Source organism: Electrona antarctica (genome assembly GCF_951216825.1).
Source record: "Electrona antarctica genome assembly, chromosome: 7".
NCBI lineage: Eukaryota > Metazoa > Chordata > Actinopteri > Myctophiformes > Myctophidae > Electrona > Electrona antarctica.
The window spans coordinates 21858261-21885519 of record NC_136812.1 but is presented as its reverse complement, the minus strand read 5'-3'; the positions used below and the strand labels follow the sequence as shown (position 1 = coordinate 21885519).

Below are 27259 nucleotides of genomic sequence, written 5' to 3'. Positions count from 1 at the left end.
ATATAGTTCAACAAGTTGGATTAAAGGCCAGTCAGCGTAATCCACAAAGTAGCCTTATATAAAAGCATTGTGCTCAGACTGTACAGAGCATCTATGAGGATAATAATCCACATGGAATAATTGTGATCCACTTCAGCTTCACACACACTGACACACAACGTACACCGCAAGTGACGTTCTCCAGGTCAGGGAATGTTATCACAGCTCCAATCTCACACTATTTGACTCACAATGTATACTTGTATCAATCAAGGTCTGTTTGAGACTACTGATTACTCTCCCAGTCCCAATGCACTGATTTGTGATACTGTCAAGTCTATTATATTTATGTCATGTGTGTTCCCTTGGAAGCTGACATATTTGCTTGCATATTGCATATGCCATGATGTCATGTGGCACTGCAGCCAAGTAAGTCTCTATGGACTCTATGTGTGTGGAGGGCATTTGGTCTTCAGGCAGAGGCTCAAAGCCACCCACACAAGCACTTTTCAATTCTTAGACATCACACACCGCTACTACTAACATGTTTACGGTGTGGCCATGATGTCATGGACACTACCCCGCCCAGTAGGGGAGGGGTTTGGGGTCCCATATTTCAGAGATATAGCTCAGGGCTGATTTCACCCAACACCACTGAGACAACATACGTAGTCCAGGAGGAAGTAAGTGAGCCCAGTGCATGACATCATGGACACTTTGAAATTCTAAAATATCTAAAAACACATATTACCCACACCAGTAAGACGCCCTAAGGGTGAGGGCACTAATAACTTTGGGCGGGCCCGTCTAGAGTTTGAATGGACAGGTAACAGTCAAAAGGGAGAAGGAGAAGTAGTCCGCACACTGTTTTTGTAGCTCCCACAGGAATTTTATTTAGGATTTAGGATTTTATAAGGATGACAACGTTTCGACCCCCTACGGGTCTTTGTCATACCTGACGAAGACCAGCACCTGTTCAGCACCTGAAGGCTTTTTAGAGATGTGTGAGCTTTCTTTTGGAATCAGTCAAAAGGGAGACATCAAAGAGGAAGGACGGGTGGGGAGGGATCAACATATGGAATGTCAGAACAGGTCAGCTCCATATATGGAGATGGAGGCAGCATGTCACGAGGCGTGACCATATACGAAGGCGTGATGTCACGAGGCGTGACCATATATGGAAGTGTGATGTGACACACGGAAATGCAGGTTTTGAAAACCCCAGGAAAGTGTTTCTTGTCTCCCAAACATCATTAAAATAAGATCTGGTTGCAAAAGGGTGAAGTGTCCCTTTAAAACCTGTCAAGTGATCCATCCACTCTCATTACTTGCGCAAGCAGAGCGTGCAAGTACTGTGGTCGGCTGCGTATGTATGGTATGCATGCTATGTATGTATGGTATATGCCTGTCCTCGGTGGTCCCTAATTGGCTGTTGATGGTGACGTAATTAAGATATGTTTCAATGTTATTGGCTGTTGATGGTGACGTAATGTGTAATGTTCATGTTATAATGAATGGTAATGTTGTGTGCATAGTTACATAGTAACTGCATAGTATGTACACTCATATTTAATCCAATCTCATTCTCATACAAGTAACATATTCTTATGTGAGGCACAAGTGAGGACACCATCACCCAATTAGCATAACAAAACATATGATGCTATGGTGCGCTGTTCAACGGACTAAGGTGGTCTTTACACGAGAACGGTGTTCATAGAAAACGGCAAAATAAAGTATCGTTTGCTGGTGTCCCTTTAGACGAGGACGGTGTTTTCAGGAGGTGAAAACGCAACAAAGTGAAAACACCTTCCAGAGTGGAAATCTTTGAGAACCCTTCTCCGTGTAAACAAGCAAAACGCTGAATCCGCAAAACTTATGACATCATGGCTCACACATATGTTTATTACATTGATGCAGAGCCATATATGATATAATGGAGTTCCTGAACAAGCCTCCCTCCTCGCCTACAAAGCGCTGCTCATCAGCGATGGTGAATGTAAAACCATGATGTAAATAAAATGCCTTGTGATAGGCGGCAGCCGCGACGGCAGCCGCGGCAGCAGCGTTTATGTAGCCTAATGTATTGTAAAATATATAACCATCCCGTGGCGCGCTCTGCCTGCATGCTCTGGGCTGCCTAGCTGTCTCTCGATGCGTTGCAGCGTTGGTAGAAAGCAGGCAGCGAGCGACGGCCACAACCCTGTTGTGTTCTAGAAGCGTCATTCAAAACCCTGATAGGGTTGCGTGAAGGGGGAGCTACCTGGTTCTTCTTCTTATACGTGGGTGACTGGTCTATTTGGCAGCCCGTTACCGCCACCTATGACATTATAGCGTTTTCATAAAGTGTCGTTCTCGTGTAAAGGGTCAATAAGAAATGAGAACGCAACGGGACTTTGCCGTTTTATCTCTGTATATCTTTGTCTCCGTCTGAAAAAGGCCTTAATATTCTCGTCAAGTTAACTTGGGGAGAACTCAACACTCTCAAGTTCATGAGACCAGAACGCTTTTTCTAGTTATCGACAGACTTGTACTTGAGGTCACATGATCACACACTGCTGGTCCTTTTTAGTACCAAATTTTAAAGTAAGCATGAGCAGAGCCAATATTCAAAATTACACTGTTGCGATTTTTTCACCTCAAAGGGGTGTTCAATAAATAACGGCTCAATTGCTCTATATTCCCATTCAGTGTTCAATAAAAGGGGTCTCAAAAAGAATAAAGTCTTCACACTGGCTCATGCTCCAAAGCCATTTGGACATGACGTTTCGAGGCCATACTCTTCAATACTTCAATAGGTTGAAAAACGTACAAAATACCGGTACACCAAAACATATATACTGTCTGTAATTAATATTACATAGAATATAAAGGAATGTGTCTCATATGAACAACTATTGGAGTCAAGTGAGTGCGAAAGGGAGATAGTACAAGATATAATTGCTGTCAGCCTGTCACTCAGTCAGATAGTATGAGGCTGCCCTCAATTGGTATTGCATCCACACTTCCAATATTCCCTACTATCATCCAACATAATGTGTTCACAATCATGACACCTACACCACATCACAGCACTCTGTTTTACAATTCATCAGAGAGAAAGAGTGATGGAGAGAGAGAGAGATACAATTTGACACTATGTTGTTTGTTGTCAGACAGTGTAGCCTATTATTATTTGGACATGTCTTCTAGTGGAGATATGTGCTTGAGTTGACTGAGCGCACATTTTTAGTATTCCATTGGATTGACCTTATTCAAATCAGATTTAGAATTGATTTTTCTAGGGCAAGATATATATTAGTGTGGAGACAGCTTGAACCTTAATCTATACAGTGCAGGGAGTATAGAGAATTATTAGAATGAAACCTGGACCTTACAGTGTACTGAGTGTAGAGACCTGGCATTATTAGAATTGATAAGTGGACTAGAGACGTGGGCTGTCTGCAGTGTGTCAGGCTCACCAATAGAGGGAGTCATTAAGTTAGACAAATAAAACCTGCATGGACATAATCAGCTTTTAATTAAATCAGGGCTAGACTTAATTAATCAAATCAAATAAATTAATGCATGGTAATGCATGCTAAGAATTTAACATTTAACCGTCTTTAATACCAGATGTGGTCACACCACACCCATCTTACACTAACAATGTTTTTTAATTAAGAGGGTCACAGGAGGGGGCATAGCATACTGTGTATGCCTGTTAGACCAGAATACACAACATTGGGATTATCTGATTCATGTATCATAAAATACACTACAGTACCTTCTTTTACTTCTAAAGCAGAGTATCTGGCTGGCAAGGGAAACCAACTACATCAGTGATTCTCAACCTGTCGGCCAGGGCCAATTAGTGGGCTGCGCGGATATTGCAAGTGGGCCCCAAAATAATTGTCAAAACACTTGAGATTTAAATTCTGTTATTGTCTTGATGGTCAAAACTGCAAACTTGATGGACTACTGCAATGTATGCCCTGCCACCAAGTTCAGATAAATTGAAACATAACCTCACAGTTGTTTATGAGCCTTGATTTATGAAACAGCCTCAAACAGGGTCAGAACACATAGCACAAACAAAGAGATACAAGTGGGATTTGTTTTCATCTTTCATCTGGATTAGCTTTGAAACCTTCCCATTAGCAGCATGCAGCCAGCCTCCCCATCCATGACTGTCACTGTTTTGGATCATCAAACAGGCCACTGCAGGGCTCCTCTCTAGGCCCAATCATATTATATTACTGACCAGTTCAAAACAGCCTGCTGTTACACTCCATGCCATACTACCATTTATTTTTATTTTTTTGTTGCTCTATTTTTTTTCGCTATACTTGCGAGCATGAATTATACCTCATCCTATAATAATATCTTTATTGTCCCGAAGGATATTCGTCTTCGTCTGTTCAACACCCACATCAAAAACAACACAGAGCTAACACCAAGACAATACAAAAAACATGAGGTCCCCACTGACTATAATGGTGTCACCTGCCAAAAATAGGCGATCGCTTGCAACACGTCGTGGATGAAATACGATGTAGATATACCATTTTCACCGCGTGACACCTTAAGTTTGTACACTGGAGTAGGCTTAAATTAAGTCAATTAGCCATAAAGAGCTTTTTTGTTTTTAACTCCAAATCACACAAAGTAAATCTCATGACCAAGACATTGAACATTTCTTCAGAAAGTCAGAATAAACCATTTAAAACCATGTGTGTACAACAATACAAAGCCGCAACAACAGTTTGATTTTAGTCAATGTTGTATGCTTGTTGTTAACTGGGTTGTCTGATCTGTAGCCTTTTACCACTTTCCCTAGTGTGTATGCAATCATAGAAATAGCACTTTTCCCTTCCATTTTACTGGAATTAATTACATATGTGAGTGCCTGCCACAAGCATTACTGGCATTCGCCCTGTGTGATACACATGAGATCCATTTAGTGCAGTAAGATAATACCCTCCAAGGTATTCCATTGATCAAGGCTCTGTACTGGAAGAATGCATTTCACCATAGCTGCAAATACATAGATGCTCAGTTGTCTTTCCCCCCATGATCTATCTGTAGTTTAGTAGTGGATGAAAGCTCTTAATTAATCCACAAACTTAATTCAGTTTCTTAATTAAAAGATTGCTGAGATGAACTTCATCAGAGCCCAACCTTTGAGATGGAACAAAGCAGTAGCTCTGTGTATGAAAGCATGACAATGTGAAAAGCACTTGCAGATTATTTGGCATGGTGTTATCAGACAAACATTAGATGATTAGATGTCATAATGATCAAGTTAATGAGGATGATGATGAGTCTCCTACATGTAAATACTTGTTGTGGTTATAATTAATAAATATGAATATGCACACAAAGTATGTAGGCCTACATAAGCAGAACAAGCAGACAGAGGCAGTTAGACGGAGGGACACACACACACACACACACACACACACACACACACACACACACACACACACACACACACACACACACACACACACACACACACACACACACACACACACACACACACACACACACAGAGACAGGCAAATGGACAACTGTGCATACAGACAGGTTGAGGGATGGTTATTACCTATAGGTCGTGATTCCTGAGAAGTTGGTGGCTGACAGCCGAGCTCAACATGAATTCAGAGGCGACACTGGCCCCCCCAGGACTCCGGTCATTAATCATCACAAGCGTGACATGATCAGGCCAGACCAGACTAGACTGCAGTGTGTTCATCCAGGCAGCCAGGGCTGTGAGGTGGTCACAGAGGTGGCTGCCTGCAGTGTGTTCATCCAGGCAGCCAGGGCTGTGAGGTGATCACAGAGGTGGCTGCTGCTGGTGGCAGCGGCATATCCACTCTACAAGGGGGGTCCTTCCTTCCTCTCATCCGGTACATGGTGAAGCAGCAGAGACTCAAGATGCAGGAATGTGCCTGATCTCACCATGGAGCCGACATGACAAAACAGAGACTACAAAGTAAAATCCTGTGTACTACTACTAACTGTCAATGTGTAGTTACAAATAGAAGATGAATTAACACAGGAGTTTACTCAACAAATACAAATTAAAGTGTTGTTCTAATTTATATTATGATAGTTATTAGTAGTAATCTTATCTTCAACAGGATAGATTTGAAAATAAACTTAAATAAAACACTGGACTTCTGGAAGTTTACAATAACAATGTGTGCTCGAGTATATACTTGGACAGCCCAAATTGTTTTTTTTGGTCATTTTTAAATACTAGATTTAAAGGACAGGCTTCATATCTAGATCAAACCATTTGAAGTGTTAACACTGCAGTAAAACTGCTGTAGCACCCCATGCAGTTTAGTTTGCTCCAGAGGATGAATCACATCACATCTATTTATTTCAGTCTGGGTGTTTACTTCATTTGTCCAGTTATCAGACGTTAAATTTAAAAAATGAACTCTCGTATATGGATGCTCAGTTTCTGCACTGCACCAACAACTTGTATTCTTGTTGCTACCTCTTATAACGAATCTACTGAAATCACTGATGGGTGATCATCTCACTATTCTGAAGTAGTTGATGGAACACTTCTTGCAGAGATAGCAAAGAGAGCGCGTGAGAGAGAGATAGGATCCATTTTAATGTCAAGTCACTAGAGGGAATCAAAGGGGCTGTTTCCCTGCTATTGCCTCATATTAGGTTTAATATTAGGTTTGCCGGGTCAACCAGCACAACCACAGCACATAAAGGAAGAGATCGGGGAATCAATCAGAGAAAGGAAATGTACAATGGTAGTTGAAACAGACTGAGAAATATTGCGTAATTGTGTTCAATTACGCTTGGCATGATTGATGAACACAGCAGGTGGTGAACTGCAATTCAGACGAGTGTTTTCAACGATACTGTTTTGAATACATATTATGCATATGGGAATGAATAATCTACTATTATTAATTGTCTCCACCAGGCCGAAGGCATGGGGAGAGAGTATGTTTTGCACTCCGTCCGTCCGTGTGTCCGTCCGTCCGTCCGTCTGTGAACAGCTAATCTCCGGCACCGTTAACCCGGTCGATGCCAAATTTTGCACACACACTCCCTGGATGCCAACAATGAATTTCCAGAACGGCCTGTTATAGCGCCACCAGGAGGCCGCTTTGTGCAAAACAAGTTTTTGGACAGTACACCTACAGATTTTGTCCAAACATCACGCAAATTGGTACACAGTCTCTCTAGAGCCATTCAACGAAACGGGTCTTTCAGATTTCTCAGACTTAAAAAAGTGTTTTTACCTCTAACTGCACGGATCTGTGGATAACTTTGTATGCCAACTCCCTAGAGGCCAAGGAAAAACCTTTGCCTGGAATTTTTCACATCTGCTCTTTATAGCGCCACCAGGAGGCAGACATATGTAAAACACATTTTCTAATATTACTCCTTCAGATTTTATCCAAATTTCACGCAAATCGGTACACATGCTCTCCATAGTCATGTGATCAAGACTGGTTTGTTTGATTTCTCATAATCCACCCTCATTGGCTACGATTGGCTTCTAAACTTTTCAGGAGTAGCCCGGTTTGTACCCGTTTTGTACAAATCGCCACAACTACCAACAACCAACAACCAACCGATTGTGGTGAAACTGTGCATGCATATTCCCACTAGGCTTTGGAAGAAATGCCACTTGACAGTTTTCAAATCAGCCTCATGGTGGCGCTACAACAGGCCAAGCATCACACACACACTCCTATCCTCCTGGTGGAGACCTGTGCCCAGAAGGGCACTTTTTCTAGTTTCATCTAGATTGATTGCAGTGAATCTATCACCAGTAAACCTGGCTTGGAGACGGTGCGAATGTAAAGAATTGAGTGTGACTACTTGACTGACTCACAGATTGGTACATGCCAGGTGCCGGTTGGTTTGGAAGGCAGAGGCGTCTATGAATGGACAAGGCAGATGTCTGTACTGTGGTGTTAGGGCTGAGATTAAGCTCTTGGGGAACTCTGGAGTATTGAGCGTGTTGTGAAGCGTGATATTAGGCGGAACACTTCACACCATGATGCATCAGACCTGTAATGACCCTGAGCAATTCCACCCCATTGGCTGTGACTGGCAGCTCAGCTGAACCAAATGCTTCTAGAGGGGGATGCTTCAGTTTGAGGGTTTCATGGAGAGGTGTTAAAGCACTGAAAGCAGTAAACCTGCTATATCCGAACAGACAGAAACCTCTCCATGGATGGACCACTGCACAAAATGGCGTAAACTACTAGATAAGCCTGATTTATACTTTGTCATACAAAGTATAAATCATCACCTGTATACGATTTATAAGCTCACAACACGTCATATAGACGCCGTGTCAAACATGTTATTTTTCAGTGCGTGACACCATTGTAATGGAGCATAAATTAGGTTTTAGGATGATAACCCAGTCTGGTCACAGCATCTAGCTATATGAAGCAGTAGCAATCATTTTATAAAACCACAGAGCACTTTCACATGTCCAAACATGTGAAAAGACATTACTTCTGTGCATTGTGACAATTAGGCGATTCTAATAACACATTTCCCATTCATTGGTAATGACATAATTTCCTGCTCTTCAGCAAGTTCAGCTACTTTTAATGGATTTGAAACTGCCATAGGCAACATTCCCAACATTCAAATTAAGTTTCTCCATCAGAAATATAATTACCTGCTTGTACACTCTCCCCCTCTCTCTGCCAAATCCCACCACGCGGTTACCGTCTGTTGCTGTAGCTCAAACCTCCTGTTGATAGGAGTATGTGCTGATCTGAACAAACAACTTTTCTCATCCATTAAGGAGAGATGGACAGATAAACAGAGAGAGGGGGACTGCAGGGGGGACAGAACACTACAGCAGAGACAGCACGATACAATAAGCTAGCTGGCCCTGTAGACCAGTGGTTCTCAACCTGTGGGTCAGGAACCCCCCAGGGGGGGTCCCGAGACGACAGTGAAGTGACACTTTAAAGGCTCATTCATAGTCTGGATTTTCGGTGATGAGGTGACCACCGCTCCGGTGGTGAGGTGACCACCGGAGCTGAAATAACGTTGAGCTGTGGTGAGTAAAAACATTGAGAAGGGCTGGGGCGGTGGTTTGCTCTTCACCGCGGCTCGTGACGTCATGTTGTAGTTCGGTGGTCACCTCACCACCGAAAATCCAGACTATGAATAACGCTTAAGTCCCTTTTAATACCTTAAAAAAAGACCATCAAAAGTAATCAAACTATATACTTTAAAAACTGGTCAAACATTGGCCAAATAATATAACAAATAAGGTGGTTACATTGGGGCTCGTATTTCCCTAATGGAGCAGGTCAAAGGGAGATGCATGTAGCATGAGTAGCCCTGCCTGCAGCTCAGAAATATAATACTATATGTCACTTTTCATATTACTATCATGGCTGATGTAATAACAGGATAATATATACAACATAACTCTGAAAAACAAGGGCCCTTTCACCACCTGTTCTGAATCGCCAGAACATATTTTCTTAATGGGCGTGGCTAGCGATTCAGGGCTGGAGACAGGCTAAGCTTCCTACTGAATTCTGACAAAGAAAAGAGTCTTCCTAATCAGGCCTAGACTGACTGTAATGCTTATCCCCAATTCACAGCACCAGGTTAAGCATCTCATTTCCCACAAAATGTGAAGCTATCATTTTCTAACTCATCCTCTTGATGGACAAGCAAGCTATAACAACATTCCTCAAGGTGTAGTGTAGATGCCAAAAAGAAAGGCATTGTGGAGAACTGAATTACTCGTTATAATGAAATCGCAGTCTCCCAATCACCAAAACCCTGGACGATGTTTAGTCATCAGGTTATTTAAATGGCTGCTACAGATGGTCTGCTGAAGGAGTGTTTGTGATAAATTAATAGCAATTCACCTGATTTAACACCACAGCAATGGTAGTGTTTGTGCATCAGTGCCTTCAGGTTCAAATGGGGTAATGATCTATTGCTAGATCTATATAATGCTGACTGCTGTCCAAAGGTAGAGTGAGGGCAATGCAAGGGGAATGTTTAGTTGGAGAAAAAGAGATTTAAAGTAAGTGGAAGGCGTGCTGGTGTAAATTAGAAGAGGGACATGTGTGGTTTTGCTGAGAGACAGAACATGACATCCATAATATTAGTGCACAGCTGTGTGATAACTGAACCTCAAACCAATGGGGGACTAGATGTTCTGGCGTTCACCTTTCTTTTGTGCTCTGCCCCAGACTTATTGACAAGAGTGGAAGGCTCACTGCTGGTCACATTTCAGCAGAGGTGCTTTTTTCTTTTTCCACAACCGTAGTATATAAATCAGCATGTTGTCTCAAATCACAAAGAAGTTGATCTTGCTCTGCAAGAGGAGGCACATGCAGCAAACAAAGGTTTTGGCAACTAGGTCAGTTTGACCTTTTTTCTCATCTGTTTTTATTATTTTTTTAAACAATGTATATGCGTATATACACATGTAAAAGAAAATCACAGACAACTGCATTCTTTTCTTCTTCCCTTACCAAAAAAGAAAAAAAACTTTAAAATTGAACATAAAGAGAGAGATGCTACAAAACAATTGTGTCTGGTGGCATTATCCTTGATCTCTGACAGAAGTAAATCCCAAACTGCCACAATGTTAGTCACTGAACCATTTTGTCTCTGGTATTTAAAAAAAGACCCTGTCATTAAAAAATAAAAAAAGCGTGTAGCAATAACATCTGTACAATGGTGTAACGATTGGCAGGGGTGGGATTGAAGGAGGAAAAACGATATTCTCCAGTGGAAGTCATCACCATATAATGTCTTGCAAGCTCGGTTGGTCCAAATAAAGCAGCAGCAAACTGTGCTGGGCTTTATGTCCAATTAAGAGTGCCGAGGTGTCTAAAAGCTGCTGCGAACGTCTGGGACTCTCTGCTGCGATGCTATTTTACCATAGCCTCCTCTGGCCGGGTCGTAGTCCTGACGGTACTCATCTCTTACCTGCATACGGAAACAAAGTTCAGATACAGGAATGCAAACTGGTTAACCCATTTAGACCTGCACACCATGGGTATAAGAAAGACGTTCTTTATTGAAAATTCTGACATTCAATACCTACTGAAGTTCCTTTAGCCCAGCACCCAGCCTGTTTGATGTGCGTATTCTACGTCTGCTCTATGTTAGTGGTGCTCAAACTTTTTCACGTCAAGGACGTGAAAATCCGTGCAATTTTATCTCCGTTCACTTGCCGGCTGCAGTCAATCCGACGGTCCCGACGTACAGTCAACTTGCACAGTACCATCCGGTAGTAGTTTTGGGCAGTAGAGGGGGAAAAAGCCTCTTGTCCCGAGCACCCTCTTTCTTCAAGAAAGAGTAGGTGGAAGTGACATCGTGCACATAGCAACACTGAATGGCTGTCAACATGACAACAGCAAGATGCTAAGAACAACTTTGCAAACGAGTCCTTGGATATCAATACTCAGCTCTAAGAAGGTAAAGGCCCTGACCGAGAACAGCTGGGAGGAGATTGAACCAGTCCTAACCCCCTATCAAATGTTATGATGCTGAAAATGTGAGCACTCCAGTGGGTTGCATACATGGATGTGGGGACTGGGGAGCTCCGTTTACAACTGCCATCTAGTGGATGAATGGTGTATAGGTATAGGTTAAGTTATCACTGACAATGAACATAAATAAAAGTGTGAAACTATGCATGTAGGCATAACAAAAGTATGGGCGTTTCTCACCCCGACCCTCAAAACATTTACTATGTTGAGCCCTTTAGGGGTGAAAAGGGTGAGAAGAATGCATGAGCAGAAGATGCTTTTTTTTAAGTTACATATTTTATGGATCTTTGTCATTTTCCAAAGAAATAAATGCAAAGGGTAATTGAAAAATCGTGGCACCGTTGCAGTTTTATTTGTGGAAATAAATTAAAACAAAACTCGAATCCCTCGATCAATCCGAGTAAGCTCGCACCCTGCACTTCAGCAATACACACACAAGTGTGATGTAGATAGACTGAGAGAGGATAGACATACGCGCACATAGATCAGCAGTCCAGAGACCCGCCCCTCATGCGGTCCCGGGGACGTTTGGGCGATCCGCTCCCGGGAACGGTACGCATCATTCACACTACCACAACATCTGCCAAGTGGTCCCGAGTGCGAACCCGGGACCAGTGTGAATCGCCCCTAAGATTCCTCACCTGTCCACCAGACTTGCCACGGCCATACTGCCTTCCCTCTTTAAATCCAGCATCCCAGTCTGTCCGAATGATGCGGTCGTCCAGCCTCGTCCCGTTAACAAACCGCATGGCATGTTCTGAATCTCCACGTGAGTAGTATCTGGCAGAGCAGGGGTTAAGGGATCATGTCTACAGTTTTCTCTAGGATTCCCTTCCCCAGAGAGACTAGTTTTGTTTAAGACCTAGTAGTAAAACCTCACTTACAGCACCTTTAAGACCTAGTAGTAAAACCTCACTTACAGCACCTTTAATTTACTGCAAGCGTGATGAAAGGATACTCAACGAAGCAGAACCCACAGGCAGTCTTCTTCACCTTATCCAGACCAATGACGATGCGTTTTACATCTCCAGCTTTGGAGAACAGCTCATAAACCTTATCAGTAAATGAAAAAACATTATACACACACACACACACACACAGGTCATAACATCTCTAAGTGGATTTGTATTGCAGATTGAAAGAGGATAATTCAACCTTGCCAATTGCCATACAGCTGCAATGTTGTTGAGTTATGGTGGAGGGTGACGTTCCAAACGGGGCTAAAAAAGCATAGCATACCTGTTCCTCAGTGGTGTAGAAGGACAGGTTCCCCACATACAGAGTGTTACTCCCCTTCAACAGCTTCTCCTGATCATACCGGTTACCCTGTGTAATACAATATACACACACACACACACACACACACGAGAGAGAGAGAGAGAGAGAGAGAGAGAGAGAGAGTTTTGGGGGAACATTTTTACAAACACTGTCCCGTACACAAACATAGCTCTGGTCCATAGCCTTACTGCTTCTGATTCTGCCCTGCAGTAAGAATCAGAAGCAGTAAGGCTATGGACCAGAGCTATCACAAACGGAGCAATTACCTTTAAAACACGTTTGAAAAACAGCTGCTATTTTATTTGTGCACAACTTTGCACAAGCTGGGCTATTATAGCAGCTCTGTTGTACACAATATTTCTATTTGAATGTCCTTATCATCGTACACCCGACACGTACATCATTTAGTTTTGAATGAATTGAGATAAAAGAAAAAGCATAATAATAATACATGTTATTGTAACGTTATTGAGAAAAGCATAGATGGATAGCTATCTCGAATCTCGTAAGCATCTCTCGGCGTTGAATGTTAATGTTGAAGTAACAATCGTTTATATTCCCAACTTACCTTAAAATGCTGGTCTCTGTATTGACTTATATCAACGTACGAGTCACTATACAGTGCGTTTAGTTTAGCAGACATGGTGAATAAATCGGGGACAGCAGTTTGATTGCCACCTTGCCACCACACGACACAACTTAGCCGTTAGCTTGCCAATGCTAACACAACAGTAACATCAATAACTTCCGGTAGGTCAAGTTATTCTTCTTCTTCTTCTTCTTCTTATGGGGTTTATTGGCGGTTGGCAACAAAACTGTGCATTACCGCCACCTACTGGTTTCTTTCACCATACACTTATCTGTGGCTTAAAATCAAACAGTGTCCACCCTATGGTGTCCAGTGTGTCCACCCAGTGATTTAGTTGTGGCAGCGGTGGCCGAATGGATTGCGGAGCGGTCTTGATACCGGAAGGTCGCCAGTTCGAATCAGCGGTCCGACACGTTAAAATTACCACCGCTGAAGTGCCCTTGAACAAGGCATTGAACCACTACGATGAAATGTTCTATGAGCAGGGCCTGGCTGGAAACAAGTTCTTTAGCTTAGCCCAGATACCCTGGGTAAATATAGTAATCATTTCATTTCATTTCATCCCAGTCCATTCAGTTACTCAGTCTGAGTCACCGTGAATTCCTCCCTCAGCACACTATCCAGATCTTCCCCAGTGACATCATCGACATTTAAAAATCTTTTTGCTGCTTCCAGTACCATTTAGATCCTTTCAGATTTCCTCTTTATTTCCACCGCACAGTTTATTACCATCGCTATAAAGGCTAGGAATTTTGTTTTATCCATACAGATGTCATTTGCGTGCACATTCCCCTTTTCCACCTGCTCCCTTCTTTCGGCCCCACTCTCTTTGAAGTCGAATGGCGCCACCTACTGTTCCAATATGTGTAATGACTGGTTGACTGTAGGTGGTCTGAGGACAATGCAGCATCGACTATTGTCAGAACAGTCACATCACAGGTGTAAAACAATTTTGTTTTCGAGTAAGATATCAGATTGTAACACCCCCCTAATCTCTGTTTCACTATAGCATTAAATCATTGCCCACTTTATTGCACACTTAATGAGGAGAAGGCGAAGCGGTAAATATTCTCTATATCCTATAGCACAATGAAATACGTGTGTATAAATAAGTTTGTCCTGCTGATTAATTCCATTCAAAACAGCACTGAAAAGTCTTCATCTTCCCTTTCTGTAGGTCTGGGCTACTGTTTGACATTCCTTCCCACTATCACCATCTTCATCCATAAAGGTCCCCATGTCACATCTTTGGAGAGTCCTTTGCCATGTTTGCACTGCCCTCTGGTGAGTGTTTGCATGTGTCAGCTGCCAGTTATGATTTGGTGTGTTAGTGTGTACATGTGGTGGTGATGGCAGTGTGTGCGTCAGTGTGTGCGTGCGTGCATGCGTGCGTGTGTGCGTGTGCTTCTGTGTTTTATTTGTCGACTATGTGTCCATGTGACTATGTGTCCACTCACAGTTAACAGCCTTTGTATTGAGTTTGTGCTTGAAATGTACTGTAATTCTGCAAACTGTTAATACAATTTTCAATCAATCAATCAAACTACACCATGGTGGTAATCAGAGCTTTGCAAGGCTCCATTATGCTCAGCTCTGTGGAACCTTGCTTTGGTCAATCATCATAAAGTCCAGAGAACTTGGACTTGTTTCCAGCCAGGCCCTGCTCATAGAACATTTCATCGTAGTGGTTCAATGCCTTGTTCAAGGGCACTTCAGCGGTGGTAATTTTAACGTGTCGGACCGCTGATTCGAACTGGCGACCTTCCGGTATCAAGACCGCTCCGCAATCCGTTCGGCCACCGCTGCCACAATGTGCCCTAAAGAAGAACAGGAAACCCTCAGTAGGCCAAATGAGTCAAATGGCACAAACTCCATTCGACTTCAGAGTTCATAGGGAACCTGGGAGACTCGTCCGTTCAATCGTTGCGACATGCAGAGAGTCAAGAGTTTTGATTGATTGATTTATTAACAGTTTGCAGAATTACAGTACATTTCAAGTACAACTCAATAAAAAAAACTGTTAACAACAGTGAGTGGAAGACACCATAAAGCATTACACTTGTTTACAATAGGGCCCACCATTTCCAATTCATCAAAACATTTAGAGACGTACGAATATACACAACTATATAGTCAAAAGGAAATCATCATAGGAGGTAAAAAGGGAAAAGAAACATATACAGTGAGGGGGAACAGGGGTGGGTGGGGGATACAGATTTTCCGGGGGCCAGTTTCGAATTGCAGCCGTCCGTAGGTGCCCTTTGAGAGCAGTTTTGAAGGAGTCAAAGGATTCGCATGTCTTAATGACTGTTGGTAGGACGGTTGGTAGAGGAGAAAACCTTGCTTCCTTAAAATTGTCAGGGCAGAGGGTGATAAGGCAGGGAGCTAGGAGGGACCAAAAGTGGAGGAGGACCTCTTGCTGTAATGACGTTGTCAACCTGAATGCGTTGCTTTGATGTCTTCAGCCTGCCACTCCCTTCCATCCTCACTCTGTTCATGGCCGACTGCGGGGAAGGTGAGTCTGCAGAGCTCATTTCGTTTTCAAAGTTGTTTAAAATTGCAAATGCACTTTAAACTGTGAGGTGAGGTTATAGTGTAGCCCTATTTGTTGTATAATCATTTCGCCTAAAATTGAGTGTTTAAGCGAACCTTTCGGTAGTTTATTTGTAGCAGTATGAGTACACAGTGACTACAGCACAAGTTTCATTGCTTGTTTCCCCTCCTCATTTAATTTTTTTATTTCTTTATCACAGACATGCTGTGCTGACGTCTTAACCAGTGGTGGTAAAAGTACTACATTTACTTAAATTAAAGTATCAATACTGCAATGTAGAACTCTGTCTAGAATTACAAATGTACTTGACTAAAAGTACATAAACATTGACATAAAAATATACTTAAAGTACTTAAAGTATAGAAATATTTTGGAAAATAGCAGATCTACAAGCTCACAACGCAATGTGACACGTTGTGAGTTTGTAGATTGGTTATTTTCAAATAGCCAAAGTTTATATAGGGCTGAAGTGGTTCATGTATGTTTTACAATAATCCAAATCTACAAAGTAACTAGTACAGTAACTAAAGTTTTCTAATAATTGTAATCAAAAGTAAATTGAAGTACATCAAAATTGTATAGTAGTAATTAAAGTAAATGTACTTACTTACTTTACACCACTGGTCTTAACCAAATGCATTGTTTTCTATGGACTCCACACAGGTTGCTCCTTTGGTTTTGTGTATAATCTTAAGTATAAAAGTCGTTATGAATAGTCCATGGCTATCTAATCCCAAACGTCCCAAACGTTTTAGCTCTACAAAGACTTAAAATAAAAATGAGACGTTTTTTCCTGGACGCAAACTACTGAAAATAACAGATCTACAAAAATTGGTCCACAACCCAAAGATGGGTCCCACTCCCAACCCAATGTTTGGGAAACGGTAATCTAATGATGCCTAATACCGGTATGTACTTGAAAGGAGACACATCTTGTTGTTGTCCTAATACAATCATGTTCATTATTGATACGAGATGCATCTGTGAAATTCCTACAGTATGAGGTCATCCTTATATCCTTATCATATTACGTTCTGTTCCTTCTATGTCTTCCGGTCACGTCACGTGTTCCAACACTAGGCCTACATGTATACCCTTTGTGTGTAATACACTCGGTGACTAAATAAATACATTTCCTGTGGGAGCTACGAAACAGTGTGCGGACTACTTCTCCTTCTCCTGTACGTATCTTTTTGTTCAGCACCTGAACGTTTTTTAGAGATGTGCATACTTTCCTTTGGATTCCGTTTCTAATACACTTTGTGAACCTGTCACATGACACTGCCAGTGGTGTAAACTTTAGTACATTTATTCAAGTATTGTACTTGCTAGCAAGTATAAAATAATGGTTAAAATCTAAAATGCCAGAGTGGGTTTAATGGTGTTTTTCTGTGCAATCCATGCAGGAAATAAATACAGCACCAGAGAATCACCAGAGTCCCCTTATCTCATCACCCAAGGCCAACACAACATATGGTAGTGACTACTGAGGGCCGTGCGCAGTCAGCCCAGACTGGCTACAGGAACCGGTGGGTGACTTTATTCCAACAACAGTTGATTTGCTTAAGTGAGATTGCATGGTTTTATAGTTATGGGGAAATGAATATATCTGAAAGGTTCGTTAATAGGATCTGATAAGTCTGATAAGCCCCCGGATATAAAAAAGGGGGATAGCCTATAAATTATATAATAACTATATTATATACTATATATTGTATACTATAAACTATATAATAACTTGATATCAAAGTTAATACATAAAGAAATGTGTGGTATAACTGTACAGTGATGGGACTGGGTGTAATCAAATGATAGGAAAGATTGGGTAATCATTTTGTGCAGGCCACATCATTGAATGTTGTATTTGAGGACATTTAGTTCAGTAAAAGGTAAAAAAGATTATAATAATAATAATTTGGGCCTAGACAGTCATACTCCCCTTTGAAGAGAGATAAACAAGCTCTTTCATAGCATACTGTAGGAGTTCAAGGTCTTGATATGGAGAGAAACAATGTGAAACACCTGCCTAGTGTCATACACTCTCAGGCTCTCAGCATTGATAAAAGCATTCTTCAGGTGAGGTTAGATTCTCTATTTGGACATACAGTCAGATATTGTAAAGTGTACATCATTTACTGGGCCAGATAGTATCGCTGGCGGGCCAGTTCTGGCCCATGGGCCACCTATTGCCTACAACTGCATTAGACGGTGGGCCAGAATATAATCAATGTAATAGAATTAACTGCAACATCCAACTTAAATACAATAATAACTAGCCTACTATATTATTGTATAAATAAACTATATACTGCATTAAGTCACTCACTCTATTCATAGCTGGGGACCCAATGCTGATGCATTGTTTTTCTATGCACTCCATGCAGGAAATAAGCAGCAGAGTCCCCTTATCTCATCACAGATCACACAACACCACACAGAGCAGAGCAGTGGTGAGCACTGGTGACTATAGTGAGGGCCTTCTGCAGAGTCAGGCCTAGACTGTATGGCTACACTAGGAACTGGTGAGTGACTTTATTCCCAGAACCAGACAGAGTTTCACCCTCAATTTGAGAACAGGACCAGACACCTAGTCTCACGTAGCCAGACAACTATTAGAAAATACTCTGAATGTTATAGAGTCTGGAACTGCACCTACCAAACTCTGAGGCAGGAAGCTGTCAAATTGTCAAAAATAAAATGTAAATATTACAAAAACCTGAAGACCTCTTCAAACATCATTGCATAATACTATTGTTCTCTCATAAGTAGGCTACATGTCAATATGAGAAGCAATTGCAATATTCAGAAATCCTGTCTGTGAAAGCCTCAGCCTCAGCTCATACTTATGGTACTAATGAGATCTTTTATTTGTCTTTGCTGTCTTGCAGGAATGTTCTGAATCTAGAGTGTACTAGAGGTTTGCAGCATCCTCTTTTATGTAGAAAATTCCCATAGTTCTGGACTGCTGGTGGATAACTTCCCAGTGGATATCACAGCTTCCATCCAAACAGAAAACCAAAGACGAACATTTCCTTTGCTCTTTTATTTTTTATGTTACCCAGGGCAGTAGCTCATTTTCAGCAAGGCCCTGCACATAAGACACACACACACGGGCACACGCGCACACACACACACACACACACACACACACACACACACACACACACACACACACACACACACACACACACACACACACACACACACACACAGTTACACACACCAGTGCAACCACAGTACTGTTTGGCCACTGAGCATCTCTACTGGAGCAGTCGGGGGTTCTAGTGCCTTGCTCAAGGGCACTTCAACTGTATTTTCCTTTGCTTTTTATAAAATCACAAATGTATGTTTTTACATGCCTTTAAGCTGTTGTGAACATTTATTTTTTCCTTAACGGTAATCTGTAAAAATGGCTCCTGGAATGGAGCCAGCTGACATTGCTGTCATAGCACTTTATTTTGTGCTGGTGCTAGGCATCGGGTTTTTTGCCATGTGGAAGGCCAATCGCAGAACTGTAAGTGGCTACTTCCTGGCTGGGCGCTCTATGACATGGATGGTGATTGGAGCATCACTTTTTGTCAGCAACATCGGCAGTGAACATTTCATATGCATGGCTGGATCAGGAGCTGCAAGTGGCTTTGCTGTAGGAGCATTCGAGTTCAACGCACTTCTACTACTGCAGCTACTAGGCTGGGTGTTCATCCCTGTGTACATTCACTCAGGGGTCTACACCATGCCGGAGTATCTGTCCAAACGCTTTGGAGGCAACAGGCTGAAGGTTTACTTTGCTGCCTTGTCTTTATTGCTCTACATGTTTACCAAAATATCTGTAAACTTGTATGCTGGAGCTCTGTTCATTCAGGAGTCACTGGGTTGGAACCTTTATCTGTCCATTCTTTTTCTGATTGGTATGACTGCGCTGCTCACAGTAACTGGTGGACTTGTGGCAGTAATGTACACAGATGCTCTTCAGGCAGTTTTGATTATTGGTGGAGCCCTCAGCTTGATTGCGATCAGCCTTGTTAAGGTGGGTGGGCTGGAGGGTGTTCGGACAAAGTACATGCAGGCTGTCCCCAATGTTTCTGCTATCGTGGCCAGTGGAAACTTCACATATTCTCACTCCTGCCGCATCGAGCCCAAGCCTAATGCTCTGCACATGCTTCGTGGACCTCTGGACGAAGACATGCCTTGGCCAGGGTTCCTTCTTGGCCAAACCCCGGCTTCCATCTGGTACTGGTGTGCTGACCAGGTCATTGTCCAGAGAGTACTTGCAGCAAAGAACATTGCTCATGCCAAGGGCGCCACACTCATGGCTGGATTTCTTAAAGTCCTGCCCATGTTTATAATTGTCATTCCAGGTATGATTTCCCGGATCCTATTCACAGATGAGATTGCCTGCATTGGGCCAGAGCACTGCTTGGCAGTGTGTGGCTCTCAGGCTGGTTGCTCTAACATCGCCTATCCACGTCTGGTCATGTCTGTGATGCCTGTGGGTCTGAGGGGGCTGATGATGGCAGTCATGATTGCTGCCCTGATGAGTGATTTAGACTCCATCTTCAACAGCGCCAGCACCATATTCACCCTGGACATCTACCAGAGTGCTCGAAAAGGTGCGTCCCAGAGGGAACTACTGGTTGTGGGCCGACTGTTTGTGGTGTTTATGGTGGCCATTAGCATTGCCTGGGTCCCTCTCATCATTGAAATGCAGGGCGGGCAGATGTACCTCTACATACAGGAAGTAACTGGCTACCTCACTCCACCTATCGCTGCCCTCTTCCTACTGGGTGTGTTCTGGAAACGCTGTAACGAAACAGGTGCATTCTGGGGAGGCATGACAGGATTCACACTAGGTACTCTGCGTCTGATCCTGGCATTTATCTACCGTGAGCCTCTCTGTGATCAACCAGATGATAGGCCTTCCTTCATCACACATGTCCATTACATGTATGTGGCAGCAGGGTTGTTTTGGGCGTCAGGGATTGTCGCTGTGGTGGTCAGTCTCTGCACCCCCCCACCAGATAAAGAGCAGGTTCGCACCACTACTTTGTGGGGGCTGCACAACATTGAAAGGGTTCCCCTCAAGGATCAAGATGACATCGAGAAGAGCAATCGTAATGAAAACCATGAAGATCTTCCCCTGGATGAGACGTGTCTAGATGGTGTCGATATCAAGCTCCCGTTCCCATCCACTGATCTTGACCCAGCTAGCACAGAGACAACAGCGGCAACCACCCCTGGAGAACAGATTGGTAATTCGCAGGCAGAGCTGATCAAGGATGAGGAAGGAAAGCGTGGCATGGGTCTGAGTCTTATCAGTTGGTTTTGTGGGTACAAGGAGGGAGCACAGACCACCACACCAAAGGGAAGCAAGGAGGATGAGAGGGTTATTATGGACAGGCTGTATGAGCCTCCCAGAATTAAACTGCTACTAAATCTGGGCCTGCTACTTATCTGCTCATTGGGAATCTTCATGTATGTTTACTTCTCATTATAGTTTTGTCCAACACTGGACTAATGGGCAGATTGGTTTGGTACAGTATTAGGAGTTGAGGAGGGGTACGTGTTATTGTCGAACAGTTGCATTTTCAAAGATTTGATTATGTATTTGAATTAGGTTTTGTGTGACTATAAAGCTTCATTGGGACTGACGTACCAATTTGTGTGTGTGTGCAAATTGTTACGGTGATCCTGCACAAAGAATATCTACTGGGATTAGTTTTTATGGTGTTGTACTTTAAGTGACTTAAATATTTGCCTTATTGGACATTTTGTATAATGAATCTTATATGTTTTCTGTTTAAAGCTCCCTCCCTTCACATTCCATTAAGTTGCAGCTGTAACATTTCAATGTTTTTTGTAATATTTACATTTTATAATTGTAGTTCTCTAATTGGGAATTTATTCAACCGATTTAATGACTGAAATGTATCCTTTTTAAAAATCTTGTAAAGCTTCATTGAGACTGATAAATGTTGGTGTAGCCTACTGTGCACATTGTTCCTGCACAAACAATCTATTGAAACATTCTGAAATATGTGCTGTGATACCAGGCCTCAGGCCAATCATTTTACAGGTATAAGCCATAGATGATGGGCCAGAACATAGCTTCAGAATCAGGAACATTCAATAATAACTACATTGTTATAAAAGTTAATAAATAAATATTTAGACCTACGTGGTATGACTGCATAGCTGGCCTATATACTGTAACTGTGTGTAATCAAATGTTACAGATGCAGATAGAAATGCCTATGTGGGCCTAGGCCGTGGCTCAGCGGTCCAGGCACCTTGGCTGGTAATCCAGTCTGGCAGTGTGCCGTGGGTTCGACTCCCGATCCCAACAGCCTTTACTGCATGTCACCACCCATCTCTCTCCCCATTTCCTGTCAGCCTACTGTGATTCTATCCCTCTACAAAAAAATAAAATAAACGCGGAAGCCACAAAAAATAAAGAGACATGCTTTCATCCTACCCAGGCTGCTGATTGGACAAAATAATAAGAATAAGAATATCAACTTTCCTAAAAACATCTCTCACATTTAAAAAACAAACCAAAACTATGTATTCCTTGAGAAATATATTGTTTCTCTCTGTTTTCCCGCAAGAGACCTTGAAACTTGAAAGAGCCCTTGTTTGAAAAGAGACTGTCTCCAGATAAAAATAAATCACTCTTGTGAAGTGAGGGGCGCCCATTGTATTTATATGGACCACATGACATCTCACATCATCAATTAAGCATTACACGAGAAAGTGTGCGTTACTGTCATTAATGGCAGTAACGCACACTTGAACACCTAGCTGCAGTAGTAGAAGTGTGTTGAACTCAAATGCTCCCACAGCAAAGCCACTTGAAGCTCCTGAAAAGGGAGTATGCACAGAAGTTTGTGATTGTGAGCTAACTTTAGACAGTATTATATTGAAGCCTGGTGTACATAGTAATAGTAGTACAAAATAATTTGGCGACCCCCAGGGTGAGAATCTCTGCTCTTCTAGTCTACACTATGACCAGGCAAGAAAAGAACAGGAACACAATATGAATAAAAAGAGACTTTAAATCCGACAAAGTCATCATAAAATTGTTATGTGTCCTCCCCCCCATAAATTATCTTCAGAATGAACATTGTGGTATTACTGTGCTTTAATGGTAGAAACTCACACCGACAAGTTCAGCCAATGTGCATCCATCAATAATTAGCCTGGGCAGCATTCCATTTCGGGTTTATGATCCGGTCGGGAGTGGATGATATCGCTACATCATGTTGTAGTATTGTTTTGTAGTCAATCTTCCGGAACTTCCTTTTCCCTCAATAAAAGCTGCAGGCTAAGAGAGTTTTTATTGTTATTCTTCCGGTTTGAGGGAAAAGGAGGTTCCGGGATGACAAATCCTGCCTGATGACTACAAAACAATACTACAAGTAAGACGCAGGAAGTATTGGAAGCCCCTAATTTCTTTTTCATATTATATATATATATAATATATATATATTGTTTTTTTTCCCTCTATTTTATTGAAGTTTTCTACTGTGTATGTGTGTGTGCGTGCGTGTTTTTGTGTTTTTTGTTTTTTTCTGGTGGCGGGCGGGTGGTGTCACACCGTGACACACACGGACGGACAGACAGACATGTTCTGCCTGGCTTTCATAGTAATGGCTCATTGCATTCGCAACATGACGCAACGATATCATCCGCTCCAGACCGGTTCACACAGCAATTTTGTAATTTTGAATATGAGTTTCTACCCGACAGCAATGATATGTGAACTAAATTTAGTGGGATTCTACGTTAATTTGGTTGATTGGGTTAACAAGATTAGCTCCAGACACTGACAGTCACACCTACTCAGATGGCTACCTCTTTCAGAGCCACGCTGTAAAAAAGGAAAAGAAAAGAAAAACATGAGTGGTGTGGTGTGTGTACAAGCTGTGAAATGTTAGTAATAGCGAGCCAATTGGAAAGTGTAAACACGTCATTGTAATTCCCACTTATTGGGGTGATGGAATGGAAGAAACCATGTAAGGAATGTGGTGTGACCGTTCCAATACAGTACATAGCAAACACTTACAGCCATATAGGAGGCAGCTTGTGACATATATTTGTGAAACACCGAAAAACTAAACAACTTAACTAAACATTTTTTTTGTTGCTGAAATAAACATACAACTGTTACTTTCTCATAAGGCCAATTTATTTTATTAGAATTCAATAATTCTTAACTGAACAGTGAACAACTGACACCAATCCTGTCACCTGCTTGAGTGCACTTGTTGCCTTTACAAATCCAATATAAACTGCATTTGTGCAAAAATGTATAGAACTGTAATGTACCTGATTAAAAAAACACAGTGAAAACAATGCCTACTTAAATTTAATGTAAAGGGAGGGGTTCACAATGATCACTAGGAAATGTAAGTATATCACTTGTACTCATGTTTAGCTTGGGCTTACTGTCAGTTCTTGTATCAATATCTCAAGTTTACCGAATAAAAAAACAAACAAACAAAAAGTCCATCCATCCAATGAATCCTAAATCAAGTAGTGGGGAGAATCGTAGTTCAGCGAGGAACGCCAAACTCCATTCCCAGGAGACTTCAGAGGTTCATGTACTCCCAGCACCCCCTGGAATCTGAAAGACAATTAGTACAGTTGAAAAAGTATGCTGTACAACAAAGAATATCAATATACTTTCAATCTATGGACAGTATGAATGTCAACTCTGGAGTTAGATCCATATCAATCGCTGCTTTTTTCCGACACCAAGAAGTTGGTCAAATAAGGTGGTGAAATAAAAAGTGACATGAATGGTCCACAACCACATACCGTATGTTAAGAATATTTGTCTGGTTTTTAGCTTCAGTGGAAAGGTATTCATGTTCATAAATATTGGCTAAATAATTACATTTTAATTGCTTTTTTTTTTATAGCAAAGTAATCTAATTCTAAACAATCCAAAACTCACTGAAAGTAATCAGATTAGGGTACTGTCTACATGCTTTTCCCACATGACAAGAGAAGATAATATCTATTTTTTTTGTTTCATCAATTACATTTTTTGAAGCAGCCTTGCCAACATCAACGCTCTTCATCATCAGAGGTCTGATCTCCTCTCGATGCTGAGCAGCTCCACCTCGAAGATGAGCGTGGCTCCTCCGGGGATCTTGGGAGGAGCGCCTCGGTCTCCGTAGCCCAGCTCTGACGGGATGACCAGCTTCCTCTTCTCTCCCTCGCACATGCCCAGCAGGCCCTGGTCCCAGCCTTTGATCACCTGGCCCGTGCCCAGCGTGAATGTGAACGGCCTGTCCCGGTGGTGGAAAAAAGGTACTCAATTGTTTTGCTTATGTAAAAAGTATCAATACTGCAAATAGAAATACTAGTAATAACTGTTATCAACTAAGTGCGGAATTCAAAATGCACTTGAGTAAAAGTACAAGTATTGGTATCAAAATGTAAAAAAGTGAAAGTACTCATTATGGATCTTTTCAAATATATAAAAATCGTTTGAAAATAGCTCAGATCTTTGTAGATCGGCTATTTTCAAATGTATATGGTTAATGTTTAATGCTTAATGTTTAGTATAATAAATAAAATGTACAAAGTAACTAACGTTTTATAATAATTGTATTGGAGTAAATATACAACATTTGTCTGAGATGTAATCAGAGTACAACCTGATAAAAGCAGTGAAAATTCGAATTACTCAAGTAAAGTACAAATACCTTGTACTTAAGTAAATGTATGTTTAGTTACTTTAAACCACTGACCTGTTCCTGGGGATGCTGCTGTCGAACTCCGTGCCGTCCTCCAGCTTGCCCGTGTAGTGCATGTTGAGCACGTCTCCCTTACGGGACTTGACGGGGCAGTTGTCCACTCTCTTCTTGATGCCGATCTGCAGCTTCTTCTTGTCGGCTCCGCTGACGCTCAGCGGCCCGAGTACTGACGCCAACGTCACGGCGAGCAATAAGCACACCCGCATCGCTGCAGTCTTTAGTACGGATGTTTTTGAGGGTTTTATCTCTTGATACACGGCACGATTACTACTACACGAGCTTTATTGAGCGAGAAAGGGAAGTGACTCGCTTTAGCCTGGTGAAAAAACGGATGTAGGTCAGTTGGTCCAGCTCTCAAATACTCCCGTAGTGAAACACTGTCAAGTGTTTGGACTGTTATGTCGCTCGCTCCGCATAGCGGTCACCCCCAACCTTATACGACTCTGCCCCCAACCACGTAAGTGAAGTAAGTCAAGTGCACATTAAAATAAATGTCCTTCGTCTTTTTCATTTCATCAAGTCAATATAATCATCTGTGCATTGGGTAATGTCATGTTTTTTTGTCATTTTCAGGGGGGATAAAAAGACGTTCCTGATCCGGGCCGACAAACAACACCGGGCTAACTTGTGCTAATAACGAGTTTGACCCGGGGGTGAAAATGGCCATCATTCGTATGTTATTCAGTTTCCTCAACAATCCTCAGATGATCGAGAAGCTTGCCGAGTCACGTCCGATCCGCAGGGCGGCCCAGATCACCGCGTACGCTATTACCAAGGCTCAAATAGCCGGCAGAGACGCATCGGAGCGGGTCTTGAGATCGGACACGATGCGGAACGCTCGAGAAGAAGCCCAAAGGACGACTCAGCACGGGGACATGGGCGACTTTGGGAGTCGATTCAAAAGAGTCAAAGAGACATTTGTTAAAGAAGTCAAGGATGGTTGGAAAGACGGCTCCAGGGAGATCAAGAAATGAGGAGATATGTTGATCTCCCTAGACTCGAGCCGTAGTTTCATCTAGCCTGGCTATTGGCTAATAAGCCAGACTAATATCACACAACACTCATATGCAATAGGGGCGGATGAAGTGTGGCTGGCTGCGCCAGGCTAAATTTCATCCACATATCATAGGTGGACAGTAGCCTCGCGTTGCGATACTAATATACCACTGCGATCCGCCTCGGGGCATATGCATATGCAATAGGGGCGGGTGAAGTGTGGCTGCGCCAGGCTAGGTGGACAGTGGATGTATGGACATCTGATGGTGATGGGACTGAAAATTAATTATCTGGATACTGGACTGGATTAAAAAAGATGAACCAAGACCCCATTTTGTGATATCTGTATTTTACAATATTTCAGGCGGGACTGATTCATAGCCATGAAACAAGATAGTAAGCTGTTTCAAAGTTGGATATCATATTACCATCAATCAATTTACATTTTACATTGACTGATTTGGTTAGTAAGCTTACTAAGCTATATTGAAGTCCAAACAGAAGTAGACTAGTAGTGAGGGAAATCCCAAATGTCCAACCTGCCTGTAAGTTACTGTAACAGGCATTTCACACT

At 42.2% G+C, this 27259-nt stretch overlaps 3 protein-coding genes across 3 annotated transcripts; 1 reads left to right on the top strand and 2 right to left on the bottom strand.

Moving 5' to 3' along the window:
* Window positions 1-10368: 10368 nt before the first annotated feature.
* ncbp2 (nuclear cap binding protein subunit 2) lies at window positions 10369-13530 on the bottom strand. The gene is made up of 5 exons (XM_079506015.1): window positions 13351-13530; window positions 12744-12830; window positions 12463-12557; window positions 12146-12284; window positions 10369-10938 (listed from the first exon to the last, which is right to left on the bottom strand). Exons 1-5 carry the CDS (start codon window positions 13423-13425, stop codon window positions 10840-10842), a joined length of 495 nt encoding a protein of 164 aa, XP_079362141.1. The 5' UTR covers window positions 13426-13530; the 3' UTR covers window positions 10369-10839.
* Window positions 13531-19334: 5804 nt separating this feature from the next.
* Window positions 19335-21475, top strand: LOC306926642 (sodium/myo-inositol cotransporter-like; the record flags this gene model as incomplete). Its single annotated transcript, XM_079506013.1, has 1 exon — window positions 19335-21475. One exon carries the CDS (start codon window positions 19335-19337, stop codon window positions 21417-21419), a length of 2085 nt encoding a protein of 694 aa, XP_079362139.1. The 3' UTR covers window positions 21420-21475.
* A 2613-nt stretch (window positions 21476-24088) lies between these two features.
* On the bottom strand, window positions 24089-26074 carry fkbp2 (FKBP prolyl isomerase 2). Its single transcript, XM_079506016.1, has 3 exons — window positions 25684-26074; window positions 24970-25218; window positions 24089-24548 (listed from the first exon to the last, which is right to left on the bottom strand). The coding sequence occupies exons 1-2, from the start codon at window positions 25893-25895 to the stop codon at window positions 25011-25013; spliced, it is 420 nt and encodes a 139-aa protein (XP_079362142.1). The 5' UTR covers window positions 25896-26074; the 3' UTR covers window positions 24089-24548; window positions 24970-25010.
* Between the last annotated feature and the right edge of the window lie 1185 nt (window positions 26075-27259).